This window comes from Pelodiscus sinensis, chromosome 24, assembly GCF_052426305.1.
Source record: "Pelodiscus sinensis isolate ZL-2025 chromosome 24, ASM5242630v1, whole genome shotgun sequence".
NCBI lineage: Eukaryota > Metazoa > Chordata > Testudines > Trionychidae > Pelodiscus > Pelodiscus sinensis.
In genome coordinates, this window is record NC_143075.1 from 12,169,348 (window position 1) to 12,187,636 (window position 18,289).

The 18,289-nt window shown below is 46.7% G+C and overlaps 1 protein-coding gene across 7 annotated transcripts in view; it reads right to left on the minus strand.

Moving 5' to 3' along the window:
• Positions 1-8,764: 8,764 nt before the first annotated feature.
• RERE (arginine-glutamic acid dipeptide repeats) overlaps positions 8,765-18,289 on the minus strand; it is a 473,712-nt gene continuing 464,187 nt past the window's right edge. For 5 of the 7 annotated variants that reach the window (XM_075906794.2, XM_075906795.2, XM_075906796.2 and 2 more), the window contains 3 exons: positions 14,073-14,219; positions 13,439-13,634; positions 8,765-11,532 (listed from right to left, as the gene is read on the minus strand). In XM_075906794.2, coding sequence (XP_075762909.2) covers positions 11,499-11,532; positions 13,439-13,634; positions 14,073-14,219 — 377 coding nt within the window. In that variant the 3' untranslated portion in view covers positions 8,765-11,498. The remainder of the gene's footprint in view (positions 11,533-13,438; positions 13,635-14,072; positions 14,220-18,289) is intronic. The other 2 variants (XM_075906799.2, XM_075906798.2) reach the window with 1 other exon arrangement.

Below are 18,289 nucleotides of genomic sequence, written 5' to 3' on the forward strand. Positions count from 1 at the left end.
AGAGGTGAGACTCTCCATTCCTTGTGTGTAGAGTCTTCCCAGTGTGGCAGGGTCAGACCCACTCCTGGATCCCAGACCCCTGCTCTCTCCGTAACTCCACAGCCTCACTTGCCCTTTCCAGCATTTTGGAGGTTCTGCCCTTTGGCTAGACAGGTGCTGGGGCCAACACCCTGGTGAGCCGGGCTGAGTAACTAGTCCTCCTCAGTCACCAGCCAGGCTCTCAGACAGCTTGGGGAAGGAAGACCAAACACTCCCGGTCAGAGCCCCTTACCTTCCCCGTCTCTTCTGGCAGTGCTGACCCACTGTTTTTCACCTTCTAGCTCTCCCTTCCCTCTGCTTCCATACTCCTCTTCCATGCTCTCCTGCCCTCCCCCACAGGGAAGGCTTTTAAAAAGGTCCCGTGGCAGCCTGAAGGCAGCTCACCTGGCCTTTAATTGATTTATAGCAGCCATGTCTCAGCTGCCCATGATTAGCCAGAGTCCTTGCTATTTTTCAGAGCTGCCTCTCTCCCCTTCCATCCAGCCCTTTACCCTGCCCTGTCCCACTGCTGTGTACAAAAGCACATACTTAAATAAATGATAAATAATAAAAAGGGCATTACACAGCAGTTCTCAGGAGCTGCCAAGTCCCAGCGTAATCAAACACAGTTGGAGAAGGTAACATCACCCCTTGCTCAAATCTTTCCCAGCCTCTTTTGGGGCCGTAGTGCTGTACAGAGTTCTGCTTTACTCTTGTAAACACCTGTTTACATCTATTCTGACTTCCATGCTTTGATCAATGCCGAGTTAGCCACAGTAGGATTTTCACACTCCTTTGAGCCTATTCCCAGGGTTAGGGATTTTCACAATCAAATGAACCCTGTGCCTGGGTATTTGGAACGTGGACTCACCTTTCTCTTCTTTTCATTCTTTTCATTGGCACGATGGTTAAGGTTTCCAGTGTTTTTGTTGTTGCACCGTTCCGCTTTCTCAGAGCTGATTAAAGAACAGTCATTCTTGCATCACGGTAGCTATACCAACAACTAATTCTGCATGTTTCCACCTGATAGAGGAGATTGGCAGTGAGATAAAGAGAAATTCCATGTGCTACACACCATTCCCCACTATTCTTTGGCTCTGGCAATTACACAAACTGCTATCTCGGTAAGAAATGTGCATGCCCTGTGTTGCCCAGGATATGAAGAACTCAATATACCTTGAATGGGTTATACCTTGACTTCAGCAAAGCTTTTGATATGGTTTCCCACAGTATTCTTGCCAGCAAGTTAAAGAAGTGTGGATTGGATAAATGGACTATAAGGTAGATAGAAAGCTGGCTAGATCATTGAGCTCAATGGGTAGTGATAAATGGCTCTACGTCTGGTTGGTGATTGGTATCAAGTAGAGTGCCCCTCGGGTTGGTTCTGGGCCCATTTTGTTGAATATCTTTATTAATTAACCGGATAAATGGATGGATTTCACCCTCCGCAAGTTCAGAGATGACATTAAGCTAGGGAGAAGAGGTAGAAACATCGGAGATAGGGGTAGGGTCCAGAGTGACCTAGACAAATTGGAGGGTTGGACCAAAAGAAATCTGATGAGGTTCAACACGGAAGAATCCCAAGCACTGCTACAGGCTGTGGACCAACTGGCTAAGCAGCAGTTCAGCAGAAAAGGACCTGGGGATTATAGTGGATGAGAAGCTGGATATGAATCAACAGTGTGCCTTTGTAGCCAAGAAGGCTAATGGCATATTAGGGTGCATTAGGAGGAGCATTGCCTGCAGATTTAGGGAAGTGATTATTCCCCTTTAATCAGCACTGGTGAGGCCACATCTGGAGTACTGCATCTAATTCTGGGTCCCCCATTACAGAAAGGATGTGGATGCATTGGAGAGAGTCCAGCAGAGGGCAACAAAAATGATTAGGGGCCTGGAGCACATGACCTACAAGGAGAAGCTGAGGGATTTGGGCTTATTTAGTCTGCAGAGAGAAAAGGGATTTGAAGGGGGGTTCCAAAGAGGATGGGGAGAGGCTGTTCTCAGTAGTGACAGATGGCAGAACGAGGAGCAGTGGTCTCAAGTTGCAGTGGGGGAGGTCTAGGTTGGGTATGAGGAAAAAACTATTTCCCTAGGAGGGTGGTGAAGCACTGGAATGGGTTACCTAGGGAGGGGGTGGAAACTCCAACCCTAGAGGTTTTTAAGTCCCAACTTGACAAGCCCTGGCCGGGAGGATTTAGTTGGGGTTGGTTCTGCTTTAGCAAGGGGTTGGACTCAATGCCCTCCTGAGGTCTCTTCCAACCCTAGTATTCTATGAACTAAAGCCATTGTTGATATCTTCTCTAGAGATGATGCTTCCCACTGATGTCTCTCCTTCTGCAATCCGAAACTACTGGATGGACAACTAGCTACCTAATATCCTCCTTGCAAGAATGCATGTTTCCAGGTTTTATACTGCTGCCTTCAGGTCTTGCCAATAGCATTAGAAGGCACTTAAGGTAAACCAAAGGCACTGACCTGTCCTTAAAACTGCGGGTTGGCCAAGCTGCCCATGTTACCCATCTCAGTCCCATCTGATTGTAAACTAGATGTTAATCGTGCACATTGTGGAGGTAGGCCACCTCTTCTTATCTGACAGGTGCCTGGTAAATAATGTCAGACCCGCCTTAGTTCAGAAATCCATTCTTTGGAACCCTGGCTTGGAGATGTCTGCTAGACTCTTTGGGCTGTGTCTACATTGGCCCCTATTCCGTAATAGGGATGCAAATGTAGCACTTTGGAATAGGCAAATCCGCGGGGGATTTAAATCTCCCCCGCGGCATTTGCATGTCCATGGCTGCCGCTTTTTTCCGGCTTATAGATAAGCCGGAGAAAAGCGCCAGTCTGGACGCGATCCTCCGGAAAATAAGCTCTTTTCCGGAGGATCATGTCCAGACTGGCGCTTTTCTCCGGCTTATCTACAAGCCGGAAAAAAGCGGCAGCCATGTTAAATGCCCCGCGGATTTGCCTATTCCAAAGTGCTACATTTGTATCCCTATTACGGAATAGGGGCCAATGTAGACACAGCCTTTTAGTGGCTGTCAATTTGGCAAGGCGCAGCAGGCCTGCTAGTATCAATTCTCACACAAGATCATTTTTGTTTGCTCGTAAGCTTCTTTTTTGTTTTGTTTTGTTTTGTTGTGTTGGACACATAAAAGGGAGGGACAACATGAGTGAGCAAATGATTGCTCCTAGTTCATTTTGCACAGCAAGTGCAAGTTCTACCAAACCCAAAAACCCAACAGCTGAATTACACTGTCGCTTGGAATTTGGGGCCTGTTTTATGTCGTTCTCTATCATGCGTTTGCAAAGCCAATGCCATGAGCAAAAAAACAAACCTAATTAATTTGCATTCAGAAAAGAGTGAAACACAGCTGCAGCGTGCAAGGACAACCTGAAACCACAAACAGAAAGCCTCTTCCCGCCAAGCTCCTAAGCACAGTGTTTTAGGAACAACTCGGGACTACCCTGGTAAAAGACACTGCCCAAGACTTGGGAAAATTAAGGCCCCTCCCAAAACTGTTGGTCACTAGTGCCCTACAGGGGATGAGGACTGAAGGAAGCGCAACTGGCAACAGCAGTATCAGTAGCTCTTCAAGCAACATGACCTCGACAGAGCCACATTCTTTGACAGCGCTTAAAATGGTTTCAGAGAAGTGAGGGAGGGGTCTGATCCTCACCCCTCATTGCCCCATTTCCTGGTCCTCCATTCTGAAAATTCCACCCCCGCAAATTTTACCTCAGCTCTGCCCCTCCCCACTCTTCATGCAGCTCCAAGGAGTGCCCCCATTCCCATAGCTGGAGGGGGGCTGCAACCAGGTGTCCTCTTCCCCTCTCCGGACTAGGGGTTCCAGGACCAGGAGGTGCTGAGGAGCCATCTTGTTGCTCACAGGAGAGGTCGGGGGTGGGGCTAGGCTCTTCCTGCTCCCTCGTGACAGGTGTCCCGCTCCTGAGGGGGGAGCGCGAGCACTTTATTGCATCCCTGAGTGGCTGCTCTTCCCTCCCCAGCTGAGAGAATGAAGAAACCAGCCAGTCTGAGGCAGGCCTACCGATGAGGGAGGTGGGCAGGGTGCAAGGGGGGCGGGTACTGCCCTGGGGCCCGACGATTCTAAAGGGTCCAAGATCCCCAGAACCCTGGGCCCTTTAGATCGCTGCAGGAATGATACACGGTGCTCCAAGGGGTTGGGGGGGAAGGAAGTGTGATGTGGTACGCTCCAGGCGGCACTGAGGGCTGGCTGCCCCCACTCTCACCTCTTCCTCCTGAGGCCTAAGCGCCCGCCCCAACATGGCTGTCAGCTTCCCTGGTCTAAGGGGGCTTGGCCCAAGGTGACACAAAAAGGAAAACCCCTTCTTGGCCTGCTCCACCTTGTTCCCTGGGTCTGTGACCCTGCACACGATGCACTGCACTCAGGACCCCCACGAAAACAGCCCATTGGAGCAATGTGTCGTCAAAAAGCAGCCAGGCACCCCCGCTTCTTCCTTCTGGGATCAACAGCAGCCCTCACACCCTCCCCTTGCTCTGGCTTGCACCCTCCTCACTGACCCTACCAGAGCAGGGCCTACAGTTTGTTTGCCTGTCGCTTGGATTCTGGTGCGGCGCCAGGTGTGTTGTTACATGTAGAACTGCTACTTACAAGAAATGGCATTAGGGTTGATTCACCTGCACTATGTTCCCAGCAGAAGGCGCAGCAAGACAGGCTGCAGGCAAACTTGCATCAGCAATGGGGAGCCCTCTGTTTTCCTTGGCTCAGACCCCACCCATCCCAGGGAGCAGTGTAAAGTACCTGAAATGGCCACCACACACAGCTGCTCCTAATGACAACTGGGATCCTAGCAGGCTGCACCCTGGACTCCAGAAAGGGACGGTCAGGTGAGTCTCCTGGCCCAGCTGCCTCTGGGATTGCTGTAGGTGAGCCAGACCCCAGCGGCTTCCTCCAGATTGGTGGGTGGTCGTATCTGAGAAAGCGTAATAAATGGAATATTTCTTCCCAGGCCCAAACATGTCCTCAAACCTGCACACATTTCCCCTGAGATACATCGGCATTGAGCAACGTACCCGCCGAAGACTGAAACAAACTGGTGTCCAGTCTACATCTAGCTTTCAATCCAGGCAGACTGGAATCCTGCAGATAAAACCTGTGGCTCAACTCCATCTAAAATCTCAACTAGTCCAAAGGTTTGTCAGAGCTTCTCCTCATCTCTAGCTGTAGGGGGTAGGGAGCAGTTGTCTGATCTCAGTAGCAATTGGGAAGGAAGGCAAAACTCTAATCTCTTGCTGCTGGGGGGCCATCTTTTTGCTGTTTGAACTACGGACGTAAGCAACTAGTCAACTACCCAATAAGCATAGGCTTGTCAGGTAGTCGAGTCACTATTTGACTAGTCACTCCCCCCTCTTGCTGCCTCTGTATCAGAACAGGAGCTGATGGGAGCCAGCTTAAAAGCCAGTTCTCCCAAGCACCATCTCTGTGGCCGGGTGGAAGGATGGGGGGACAGGAGAGGCAGAGCTACAGTGGGAAAATGGTTCGAGTGAGGACTGATGCAGTCCTCACTCACACAGGCTCCGGACTGCTGCACTCCGACATGGCACCTCAGTCCTGACGTGGTAGTCTCTTCTGTCATTTCAACCCAGGTGCTTTTCCCTGTCCCCTCCGGGGAACCGTAACACGACAGGGCTTGAGGCGACAGGCAAAAATCCAGCAGGCGCCTTGCTGAGATGAACAATTTCCGTTTAATAATTGTGGCCTAAACCAAGTTTGAGCTTGGTTCTCCAGAGAACACAGGCAAATAAGCCCCCCCTGCTTTACAGCTAAATGTTGGCTGTGTGGCAGAACAGAGGAGCATGCCAGCTATGCACCTGCAGAGCTGATCTCTATACAAATAAAACATTCACGAGAATCAACACGCTAATTCCCTCCATGAGCAAAATTAAGAGAAAACAGAACTTGCCTAGGTTGTAGATTTTATGGCCTTTTACACTAATTAAACTAATATTTCACAAGCCAATTTCCTCTGTGAAAAGCAGCTTCCTGTTTTCTCTTTCTCCTAGCGCTTTATCACCTATCTGTATCTTGGCTCTGATCGTTATCTAAATGAAGAACTCGAAAGTGACAGGAAGCTAGACAAAGGATCGGAGGCTTTATGGCAAGCAATGAGCGTATTTCTTCTCTGTCTTGGAAGAAGGTCAGAGAAACAAACTCCTGGTGGAAAAACCTGTCTGCAGCCTTTTCTTCATGCAACTGGCAGATAGTACAGACGGCTATTGGCCGCCCTAGAGAGCATTCAAACACATGGGTCTATGTTTCTGTTTACAAATGGCATGGCGATAGAAGGCAGGTTTGCATTTCTGAATGTATCACGACCACGTCATAGAAAGCTCTCCATCCACTTGAAGCAGAGCGCTCAGAGAAAAACCACATGTTCTCGGGCAACAGAAATCCCATATTTGGGCCTCGTCCCTGTAGGGCAGGGCTACTCAACATGTGGCCCCCAGACCACATGCGGTCCATGGCCTGTTTGTTTGCGGCCCGAGATGCAGTTTGGATTTACGTGGCTCAACACATGGCTGGGAGCCGGAACAAAAAAGTAGTCAATATAATGGTCTTCTATTGACATGCATTTTTGTACTTAAATTCCTCGATTGTCATTGCTCATTAAAGGTACTGTGAGATGGGTGGAAATCGGGTAACTATTGCATTTTATTAATATCAGCAGACCTGACTTAAATGGGGCCTGTGTGGTTCGTAGTCTTGCCTTAATCTTTGTATTCATGTCCATCAGAGTGATAGAAGCTATTTGCATATACAGGGCTTGCCAACCGCGTGGTTCTGCGCACTGCACGTGCGCAGATCGCGTGGTGCCGGCTGTGCCGGCTTGTAATCTACTCGCCATGGGCAAGTAGATTACATGATTTGTCGAGCCCTGTGCATATATATTTGTACTATACGCACCCACACTTAAGTTGCGGCCCTCGGGATGTGCTTGGAGTACCACTGTGGCCCCCGGGGCTTCCCAAGTAGAATAGCCCTGCTGTAGGGTTTATCCTCCACAACCTGTAGCAAGCGGGAAGCACAACTTGGACTAAGTTCCATGTCAGACAGAGAATTTTAAAAAAAGGAGTCAGAGCAAGTGTCCCCAGCTGGAGAAAACCACCTTCAGAAGTCACTGATTTTCCCCTGCAAGATACTACATGGTTTAACTAGAAAAGCTGCTTGAAACACGCAACTTTAACTTCCCTTTTGATTTTAGTCACAACTGCTGCCCCTTTTGCCCCATGCAAACTCAGGTAACAGGGTACTTTATCCTCTGTCATGGCCACAAACGTGATGGTGAGTCTGTGGCAACACAAGTCCCTTAACCTCAAAATCAGACACACTGTGGAAAAGCATCCTTCTCTCTTCTGTTTATAACCAGGCAACTAGCTCTACACAGCAATTTTTCAATAGTAAAGATGTATTGAAACTTTTCTCGGATCACTTTTCTCGGGCACATACTGGCATAAGTTCAGCAATTTGACCTAGATCACATAGGGCCCATTTGCCAGAAAAGTGAAATATCCACAGCTCCCATTAACTTGAATTGGAGTCATGGAGCTCAGCCCAAAGACCAGAAGGGTATGTCTACACAGCAAAAGAAAGCCTGCATCTGGCATGTGTCAGCCAACTTGGGCTCACAGGGATATTTCATTGCTGGGAAGACATTCTGGGACACTCTCACCCTCACCCCCAATGTCCTACCAAGCAATGAAATAGCCCTGTGAGCTCATGTCAGCTGGGACAGGCCAGCAGCAGGTTTTCCTTCGCTCTGCAGTCGCACCTGAAGAGGTGGGCCCAGGAATTTTCAATGAAAAGCTTTTGGTTTTTTTGGTTTTTTTTAAACCACAATCTCTTCCCCACACCCCCGTTGTTTTGCTGTGTTTTAGGTAGCTTGTACTTGGGGTAACAGAGAATGTTGACTGGATGGTGAAGTCATGTGACAAAGTGCCATGAACACTCACAAAGCCGCTATATTTTAACTTGATTGTAGTCAAATCGCATTGTAACACAGGCTGAGCAAAGCAAAGCAATGTTAGAAGAGCATTAAAAATTCATGCTCTAATCCAGGCTCCCTGAGCCATTGTGGGCCATACAGCGTTAGGATCATGTTAACAAGCGGCGTCCACACTTAGGGAAAGACATGTTTTCAAACATGCTTTGGGCTGAGAGTTCAACAAGGAAGAGGTGACAGAGTGCGGCTTCCCCCACTTTGCAAACAGCAGCAGACGTCTTCGCCTGGGCTTGGTGACACAGCACCCCCTTCCACTCTTTCTTTGCTCATGCTTCAATTTACTTTAACCACTGGTTGGACCCCACCCACATCGTGGGTGAAGTCAGTCTCCATTATAGTTACCAGAACCCCTTTTGGCTACAGCTGCGTTTTAACACATCCCTAAATGTATGTGATTTTCCATTTGGCTGCTTATAGCCTAAGTGAAGGTTGCAGAATTTATGCTAGGATTTCCCTGCAGCAGTAAGCTAGACCCAGGTAGACAGAATGCAATTACGCACATTGGAATTCAGTTCAGGTGCAAACCCAAGGTAGCATAACATTATATATGAAGGCTAGACACTAGGGTTAGCTAATAACAGACAAGAGAAGAGATCTGCGTTTGCTTGTAGATGTGCAGCTGCTAGAAGAGTTGTTCTCCCCTTATAACATTCTCTCGCACTCACCTTAAGTAACAGACGCACTCCACTTGCAGACAAAACCTGGCTGCTGTAGTGTAGCTTGGTTTTATTTATGTCCACAAATATTTCAAAAAAATTACAAAATACTCAAATGGAGAGAACACAGAAGTCACGATTTCTGGGTTTCTACTCTGTTTACACTGTGTTATCCCATGGCCAACTACTCATATATACATTAAGCTTCAAGATATATATAAATGTAGCAGTCAGAATGTACACTCTGCTTTAACGGTGCAGTGAAACAAGCTCAACCATGACGACATAGAACAAGAGACGTTTCAGAAACACTAACGCAAAATTAAAAAAAAACCTTCAAAACAGAGGGGAAAAAATAAGATTTCTGAAAGGAAACCAAAAGGTCAGGGTTATATTAACAGGGCAATGAACACCAAGATGGTTCAAAAGCCATTGCAAATAAAGCTGTAGTTAATCACGGGACTGAGATGGATGAATCTCAGTGCTTCTTTGTGGCACAATGTCAGAAACGTACAAAATACTACAGAGCTGCAAAGAAAAACAAGATCTAGCTTTTTGAATAGGGATTGCAAAACAGTACTTTGTTCTTTGGAAAAATGGAAGGAGATTAAAAAAGGACACCATGAAGGAATAAGCATTTTACTTTAAAAAAACCCCACACTGAAATAGGGAGGCAGTGTCACGGGTGGTGGTGTTATACCTGCCCTTCCACAATTCCAGACAGTGAGACACTGACTCACTCTAAGGATCTGAAATGGGACTGAAAGAAGAATTGGAATGAAAGGAAAAGAGATGAGATGCAACTGAAACAAGCTTCCTCCCCTGCTACACAGATTAAGCCTGGAACTCCCTGATGCAGGTCTTCATTCATAAACTGGTGCCATTACCTACCCATGAGCGCAGCCAATGAGTAGCAACATGGTAATGTTGGTTTCTGGCCAGTGTGGTGGTGAAGCACCATGCATGCTGTGCCTTGCCACAAGGCTGAATGATTAACTACAAGTTTATCTAACATGGCTCAATACAGTCCTATGACACGACCACCACATATAACAGTCTACAACAGCAGAGCTACAGCCCTCAAAAGTTGAGAGAGAGAATGGAAGAGGTTTGTACCAATAGAAAACATGACCAGCAAATGCAGATGTTCTCTGGACCTGCCATCCTCTGCCTTATAAAAAAACATGGCTAATGCAGCACTAAGAAAAAAGATGTTTTGGTACGTGTCTATGTGAGGAAGATGTGCCTCTTTGTTCAGACAGCGAGCAAAGCTACTTACAAAAATATATGCCTATTGTTCTACCGTGTGCACCTTCTCCTTTGCCGTACATCAGCCATGGTGCACTTGGGGTACACAATAGTTCTTCTTCTAGCCAATCTGGACCAATCAGCATGAACATGCTGTTACTGAACACCTCTGGCTAACCCCACAGTGGTAGGTTCCTTGTTACACACATACTTGTGCCATGTCAGAAAAAAAAAAAAAAGGCAACCTTCAGTAAAAGACAGGATAAGTTTAGATGACTGGTGGTTGTGAAAAAACTTTAAATGCATAACTCTGGTCCAACTGTCTAGTCTCTTCCTTTAGGATTATGTAAAACAAAATCCACAGACAGTGGGCCTGGTCCAAAAATTCTGCACATGCCCACACAATCCTGACTTTAAGAGTCTGAGTGACACATCCTCTTTAAAGGAAGCTACTATTTCTTTCAATGTTTGCTGCTACTTGCTAAATCTAAAGAGATAACACAAATTTAGCAAGACTCTTGTTTTAAAAGACAATAGGAGGAGGCAGATTACAGCCAAATTTAACAATAACCTCTATATTAGAGACAGAAAGGAGAGGCCAGTTCCAAGGGACGTCTGTACTGCTGAGAACTCAATAAAAGTCATCTGCAGAATGGAAAGATATAACGATAATGGGAAAAAAATAGAAGAGAAACAGTTATTTGTAACATTATCCCTGCAACTCCCTTTAATGCTTATTGTATCTACCAAATCAAATTTCAAGCATCTGCCCATTTGAAATTATTGACACCCACCATTTCCCTTTATTTAAAGGGATAATTATATATATTTATTTTGTATTAAAAATCAACTCTGTATTCTGTCACTACCAGGATTTGTGATGTTACTGAAAAAAAAAAATCAAGATTGTTATGTTTGTAGAGTTTTGTTATTTTTCCTCCCCCACCACCCAAAAAAATTATTTACAGACTTAAAAAGCCATGCTGAAGAACTGAGCTCTCTTTAAAAGTATGAAGATTTCCTACAATGTATTAAAATAAAAGTAATTTTTTTTTATTATTATAGCACTTGGATTCAGAGCTTGTTATGCCACCTACTTGCAATCCTTATTTTTTTCCTGTTTGTAATATATATAGTATAGATGCATTGTCTCTTCACGCACAGTGACTGTCGTGTTGTGAACCTGATTCTAGCACCTACCCCAAAATCAAACAACAAAAAACAACCCCCCCCCCCAAGATTGCAGGGTAGTTCTCTGAGAAATCCAAAGAGTCCTGTATTTTCAATAGGCTTCTGAACAGGTTGTCATGCAGGGAAGCCCACACCAGTCTTGAGAACATCTTCTCTACAAATGAACACTATTTATGCCGGTCAGTCTGTAGCTGTTGGTAAGGGAGGTGGGTGTTTTCTTTTGATTTAAATATATAAAGAAATCTTTATAAGATATTCTTTTGCAGCTCTTATTGTATGTAAAAATGTTCCATTCCTTCCCAAGGACTGGGGTTTCCATAGCCGGCATTACAAATAAATAATTAATTACAACTGTTTGTCACCTTCTTTCTTCAGTCGACTGAAAGAGAAAGAAAATGAGTTTTAGTGGACAGAGAACATGTGTCTCGGTGTCTCCACAATATGTTGCCCTTTGATGCCTCACTGTGAAATGGGTGAAGGTCCAGAGGGGAGAGCGAAGGGGACATGGGTGCAGGAGATCTGATTTCTCTGAACAAATGGAGAACCAGCATGGAAGAACACAGTCAGTCTTGGGAGATGACATACTTAGTTTAATTGGGGTCTTCTCTAAATTAGCAAGACTACCACTTGGAAGCACGTGCCAGCAAACAGTGCAGCTGAACTGGTGCTGATTATGTTTTGCCTCTGTACACACTCGCAGCTAAACCATGTTCAGCACCAGCGCAGCTGCTCGTACCATCCCCCTATGTCCATGATTTTCCAGAGCACAGAGAGGGTTTCAGACGCCAAAGCAAGATGGGCATGAGGCTGGCACATGCCATGCTGCTGCTCAGTCATCCTCACTACAAAGCAACACAAAGAGAGGACTTCGCTGGATGCCATAGGCAGGAGATTACCAGCCACCATTGCAAAACAAACTAGAAATCTTCCAGTGAAAGAAATGGGGAAAAGAGAGGAGAAAAAACATTGCAATATAGTAATTTTGGTACAGGAGAAAATCTCATGGCCTGTTGAGATCTGCTCAGACATTCACCCAGAATCTGTGTTAGTTATGCTTGCACCAACCGGCATCCATCAGTATTTGGTTCACCTTTACATGCTGGCGAATTCCTCTTATTTCTGTTCACGGGGTTTTTTTCCTTGCAGGGGAGGAAGTGGGGAAATAGCAACTGTAATGAATGTCACTAAAAGCAAAGGTAATTCTGCAGAGCACACTAGAGCTAGCTTATTCCTTACTCTGGTCTAGTTTCCAAAATATCCCTTCTTCCTGTGACAAAGTGGGAATGTTCTTAATGTTTCCAGTAAATACGGTGTGCTCGCGCTTTGGTTTCCCCTATGTATTACTCAGCTATCTAGGTGGTGGGATAAGAGTGTGTGATCTCTGCAGAGATCCCCAGAGCAGGTGTGATTGCCGACTGGCCATGGAAAATGGCCTATAGGCCGTGTCCTGGCAAATGAGGGCGGGATCTCCTCCTCGGCAAGGGACTAGCTGAAGGTGTTGAAGAACAAAGAGACTTAGTGACCTGTTTGCCTGAGAAAGGGACAAAGCCTGAGACAGGGCAGGTGGGAGTGACTGAGCCTGGGCTGGTGGAAACTGGTCAGTTTCCTGTTTTGGGACACGGGGGGGGGGGGGGGAAGAGAGCTCGGTGGTTTAAGCATTGGCCTGCTAAACCCAGGGTTATGAGCTCAATCCTTGAGGAGCCCATTTAGGGATCTGGGGCAAAATCTGTCAGGCATGGTACTTGGTCCTGCTGTGAAGGCAGGGGAAAGGACTTGATGACCTCTCAAGGTCCCTTCCAGTTCTAGGAGATAGGCATCTCCATTCATTACCCCAAGATCAATTTTGCTAAATGGTCCTGATTTCTATGCTAACATGATCTGTTCTATGCTGCGTTCTCATCCACTAAGAAACTCGTCTGTTTTACACACTTGCTGAGTGCACAGTGGGGTACACGGCCCTTTGGCGGCCCGTATGGCATGGCTAGCGGGACGCTCATGGTGCACTGAATGCTCTGAGGCTAGACTCAAGAAATGCTTCTTGCCCTTGTAAGAGTGCACCTGGAGGGGAGACACGCTGCACTAGAGCCCCCCACCACCTCTGCAGAGCGGCTGCAGACCAAGACTGACTCTCCACCCCAAATCAGGTTTTTCTGAAGTTTTATCTCCAAGCACCTCAAGGTCACACTGATCATATGTCTGGGTGGCAGGGAGGGGACCTGTCAGGGGGAAAAGGGCCAGGAAAGTAATAACAGAGTTTCTAGCTGAATCTCCATTTTATGTCTCACCTGTAATAATCTTCCTGACTTGGTAGGTGCCCACCGTGCATGTGGGGGTGGCCGTGCAACCATTGCTGCTCCATCGCCAATCTCTGCAGCTCTGCTGACTGGGCATGCATGGCCTGCAATTGATGGGCTGCTGACATTGGAGGTGGGATAGCACCAGGCAGGTCTCGTGGATAGGGGGTACCTACAAGAGACATAACTTTACAAACATAATTTCGTCTTTGTTGGCCTGCAAGGTGAGTAAAACAGAACATCCTCCCCCACATTCCCATTTCACAGATGGGGAAAACAGATGTGCCGAGCAGTTAAGCATCTTGCTGGAGGTAATGCGGCAAATCAGTGGCAGAACTGGGATTGGGTGCTGATTTCCAGTCCCCGTGCTGTTCTAATCACTATACCACCCCATGGCTTCCCTAAAGCTGCTATGAGGATTCAGTTCTAGTGGATGCATTAGTAACGGAAGAGGAGGTCTCTCAAAAGTTCTGTTATAAAAAAGTTCAGTTAAAAACAATGATGAAAGCAAAAGCATAAAAATTAAAGCTCCTAGTTTGCTCCACTGCACATTTAGCCCCAGAGGGAAGTGTTAATAGTCTGGATTGAAATGCTGCCTAGAGAAAGGTCAGTGAAGCGTTCTCACCGAAGACCGGGTGTCGGAGCATTTCATGCTCATGGGGTGGCTGCCCTAGCAGTGGGTTGGGGATCGTGCCAGGCGGGTAGGGAAAGCGTGCCAAGTGAGGTCCAGCTGCCAACGGATCCACCAGTGGGTGAACAGGTCCTGCTGAACCTAGAAAAGATGACAAAAAGGAAGGTAACCAACTGCTTGGGGAAGCCTCCCTGGCTGAGGAACAAAAGCCATGATTCCACTTGAGCTCGTGCAGTATCTGACTTAATTGGTGTGTAATTATCTGGAGCTTAGCTCCATCTAACTTGAAGCCCACTTCTCTATCTTCAAGTGTCTGAAGTGATATCTGCTTGTCAAACAGTCTTAATTGTTAAAGTAACAACCCGGGCCTTTCAGTTTCAACAAGGACAAATAAATCTACCAAGTGATAGGAAAAAAATCAAATGGCAAAACCGCTCAAACATTCATTTTAAGTAGCCTCCTCTTTCACCCTACACACTCTCACGCTAAGACAGGTAAACCAAGATTCTAATGCAAAGCTCAGCTTTTCAGAGTTTTATAAGAAAACTTATCTGTAAATATTTTCTTGCCTTCCTCTAGCAAATAAGTACAAGTCAAAGGATCAGTGACAATCCTCGGGTCAGAAGGACTTAACTACCGAGCAACCTCATAATACTGCTCTGGACAGACAGGAAGCTCTCAAATCCTCCATTCCCCAAAGCAGACAGTGTTTGCTCCAGGGAGCTGCCAGTCTGGTACAAAAGAGAAACGATCACCCCCTTCTTTTTTGTTCCCACTTGGAGGCAATTCCTCTAAAGTCACTTCACTAAGAGGATGAAAACTTCATACTGATGAAACCATGAAAATATTTTATCCATCGGCATGTGGCAAATCCCCTGCACTTAATCCGCTGGAAGTTTGCATGGAGATTGCATATTAGCAGAAAGCATGGGACAGGAACACAATTTGCACCCAGCTGGGAGCTGAACACCGTGGGATGGTCTCCCTTGGCCATTTCAATATCAATCCTTCTCCTCCTGTTTTTAAGCTCATCCCTGTGCAAGCCTGTAAGAACAGTGCAATACGATAACTATGTCAAGGCTGCCCATCACTCAGATTGGCCCCCTGCTTCTCCTTCCTTCCTTGAGCAGCTAAGTTCTTAATTCAGAAATGGTGCCCCCCCTTCCCTCCCCGGAGCATATTGCTTCAGTGATTCCCTCATTTCAGTGACTCACTCAACAGCATCACTGCCCTCTGTGGGTCACACCAGAGTCTTCCAGCTTGAGTGAGTGGACTGCCCATCGACTTGAGGCAGAGAACGTGTTTGTAAAGGCTGGTGTAAACAGCTGGGCCTGCAGGAAACATGAGTGTCCTGGAACAAACATCTGTCAAGTGTCCACCCTGGCCTTCACAAATGTGTTAGCAATCAATTAACTGGAGATAAAAACCGTGTGTAGAAACGTTCTCTCAGGCACGTCTTTCTTTTTTAAAAGTGACCATATTCATTACACAAGCGTCCGGAGGTATGAAGTCAACTTCAATCAACCCTATTAATCATCTGCCAAACTTCAGTTCAACCTGTGCCCATCCTGCCCCTTTACAATCCGTAAGACTTGACATTTGGTGCAGTCCATTCTATGCCCTCCAGAGCAAATCAAACACTGTGCAAGTTCCATTTAGTAGTGCACCTATATACTGCATCCAAGCTACCATCTCACAGATACATTTCCATCAAAATACAACTGTGTATCCTTTGCCTTCTTTGATGCGCACTCTGGCTCTTTCTGCAATAGCTCTCAAATTCCCTTCCTAACCCAGGAAACAGAGACATGAGCTATTTTTAATACACACGCTCCACGACTCATTATGCTATATTTGCTTGCACAAGTACATTTGTCCCAGGGACTGTACAGCATGTACTTGAATCGCTTTCACTCCTGACCTTGCTGCTGAATTATTTGGTGCCTTTTTTTAACCTTTCTCCACCAGTTTGCATCAGAAAACGTGGCAATCTTGTTTTGATTACCCATCTTCCCAATCACCCACAGCTCCTCAGCCAAATGAGTGACTTTCCTGTCGCTTCATCTTGACACCTAACAAGATGCTAAGTTATTGCACCAATCATTTCTGGGGCTATAAAAACAACATTTTAGAACTAAGCACAGTCTAACGAGGAAGGCCGCCAAGCTTAGACTGAGGAGCTTTCGGATAACAACAGTGCAAGAACAGCTAAATTTACACGTTAAACATTTAAAGTGAAAGGCTGTCCATAGTGCCAGCGGCGGCAGAGAGCTCAGCCAGAGCTGGAGGTCAATTATCTAAATGAGGGGGGTAGCTAACAGTGCTAGGAAGCCTGTTCACACTCCCACTTTACAGCATCGTAACTTGCTGCACTCACGGTGTGTTTTTTCACACCCGAGTGAGGAAGTTTCAGTGCAGTAAAGTGGTAGTGCAGACATGGCCAAAGCCTATTCCAGTTGCACGAGGCCCAAGAGAGCTCTAGCAGTGCACAAAGGCTGAAGAGGTAAAATCTACCCCCCATGCCCTTTTCACTGATGCTACTACTAAAGACTGCCTGGAACAGCAGCCTCAGCCCCCCTTTCTGTAGCACAGGATATCAGGATAACAAGGATCTGCAGAACCATGCATTTCAAGGGCCCTGTTCCCCTCACCCAATGGAGTTCTGTGTCTCTAAATGGCCACGGCAAAAGTCCCCTTTCTATGGCATGTAGGAGATGCAGAAATATCCGCATGTGGCAACTTTGCCTGCACTCTTCAGGCCCTGCACAGAGGCTGAGTCGAAGTGAGGAGGAGGTGCACTACAGGGGCCCTGCAATCTCACATTGCAACATCCAGGCCTGGGTACTCCTCAGTAGAGACTGCCAGTTTCCCTGATCTGTGCAGAGGTTTTGCATTATATTCACGAGATACTAGGACTGCACTGAAACTGGATGTAAAGTATGTACTGGTAAGTGCCAAAGGGGCAGAAGGGTGAAGTGGTAACAACTAACAGATGTCAGATTTGTAGATATGTAGTCAGAACTAGGAAGTTATGGTGTTGACAGTCAAAACAAAAGATGAATGAGAGATAAAGGGATCTGTCAACAAAAGGGCCAGAGGGTAGGTCTACCTTGCAGATCACGTATTTCTGTAGCAGAGGTAGGCACACCCAGCCAAGCTAGCACTGGTAACAGTAGTATAGGTGTGGTGGCATTGACTTCCCAAGGTTCTTGGTGGGCTTGTACTGAGGCAGCAAGTCTGGACTATCATATCTTCATTATTGTAGTCACCTGCACTAGGATGGGTGCCTGCCTGTACCAGAATTACACCTTGGTCTGCGATGCAGACATGCCCAGAGCCTTGGCGCCTTCCCTCTACAGCAGCGGTTCCCAACCTTTTCCAGATGGGGACTCATTTTGACAATTCAGGAAGACTTGGTGACCCAAGGCAATTCAAAAACGGAGGGAGGGCAGGGCCGCCTGGGGAGACACTTGGTGACCCTTTTGAAATGTAATGGCGACCCATATTTGGGTCCCGACTCATAGGTTGGGAAATGCTGCTCTACAGGGATGAGATGAGGGAAGATATGTAACCTCTACCCAAAACCTACCAAGGTAGTAAGCATGTAACTCTCCTTCCTGCCCTCACCCCCAATGCATTCTGGGGTGTGGGTTTTTTCCCCCTTCATCTGAAGCATCAGGGATGGCCATGGCTGTCAACTGGACACTGGAAGGGAGGGCCAGGGCTCAGAGGAGGAACTGTAAATTCTCTCAAGTATCTGGCTGGGATGGACGGGCAACAAAAGTGCTGTCAATATGCAAAGTTGCCAAAAGTGAAAAATGGTCAAACCAGCTTTTCTGCCTCCCACTGTCAACATCCCACAGTGCAGTGTTGTGGGCAGGCAGAGTCGACTCCTGGGCATTCCCTCATAGTTCTGTGAGCTCTCCACGCTAAGCAATGTCAAAGCACACAACTGTCTTTCCAGCCCTCTCCCTGCCGCAGTAGATCAGAAGCATTCCAATGATTTGTGGTTTGTTGGCCAAAGGGAGCAGCTCACTCAGTAGTTACATACTTCCAGAAGCTTTGAAAGAGGAGGGGGCGCATGCCCACAGGGCAGCAGAGAACACAAAACACTGAGCACAGCCATCAGGGCAGACTTGGGATACTGGCAGAAGCTAGTTCTCTCAACAAAACAAAACAAAACAAAACAAAACAAAACAAAACAAAACAAA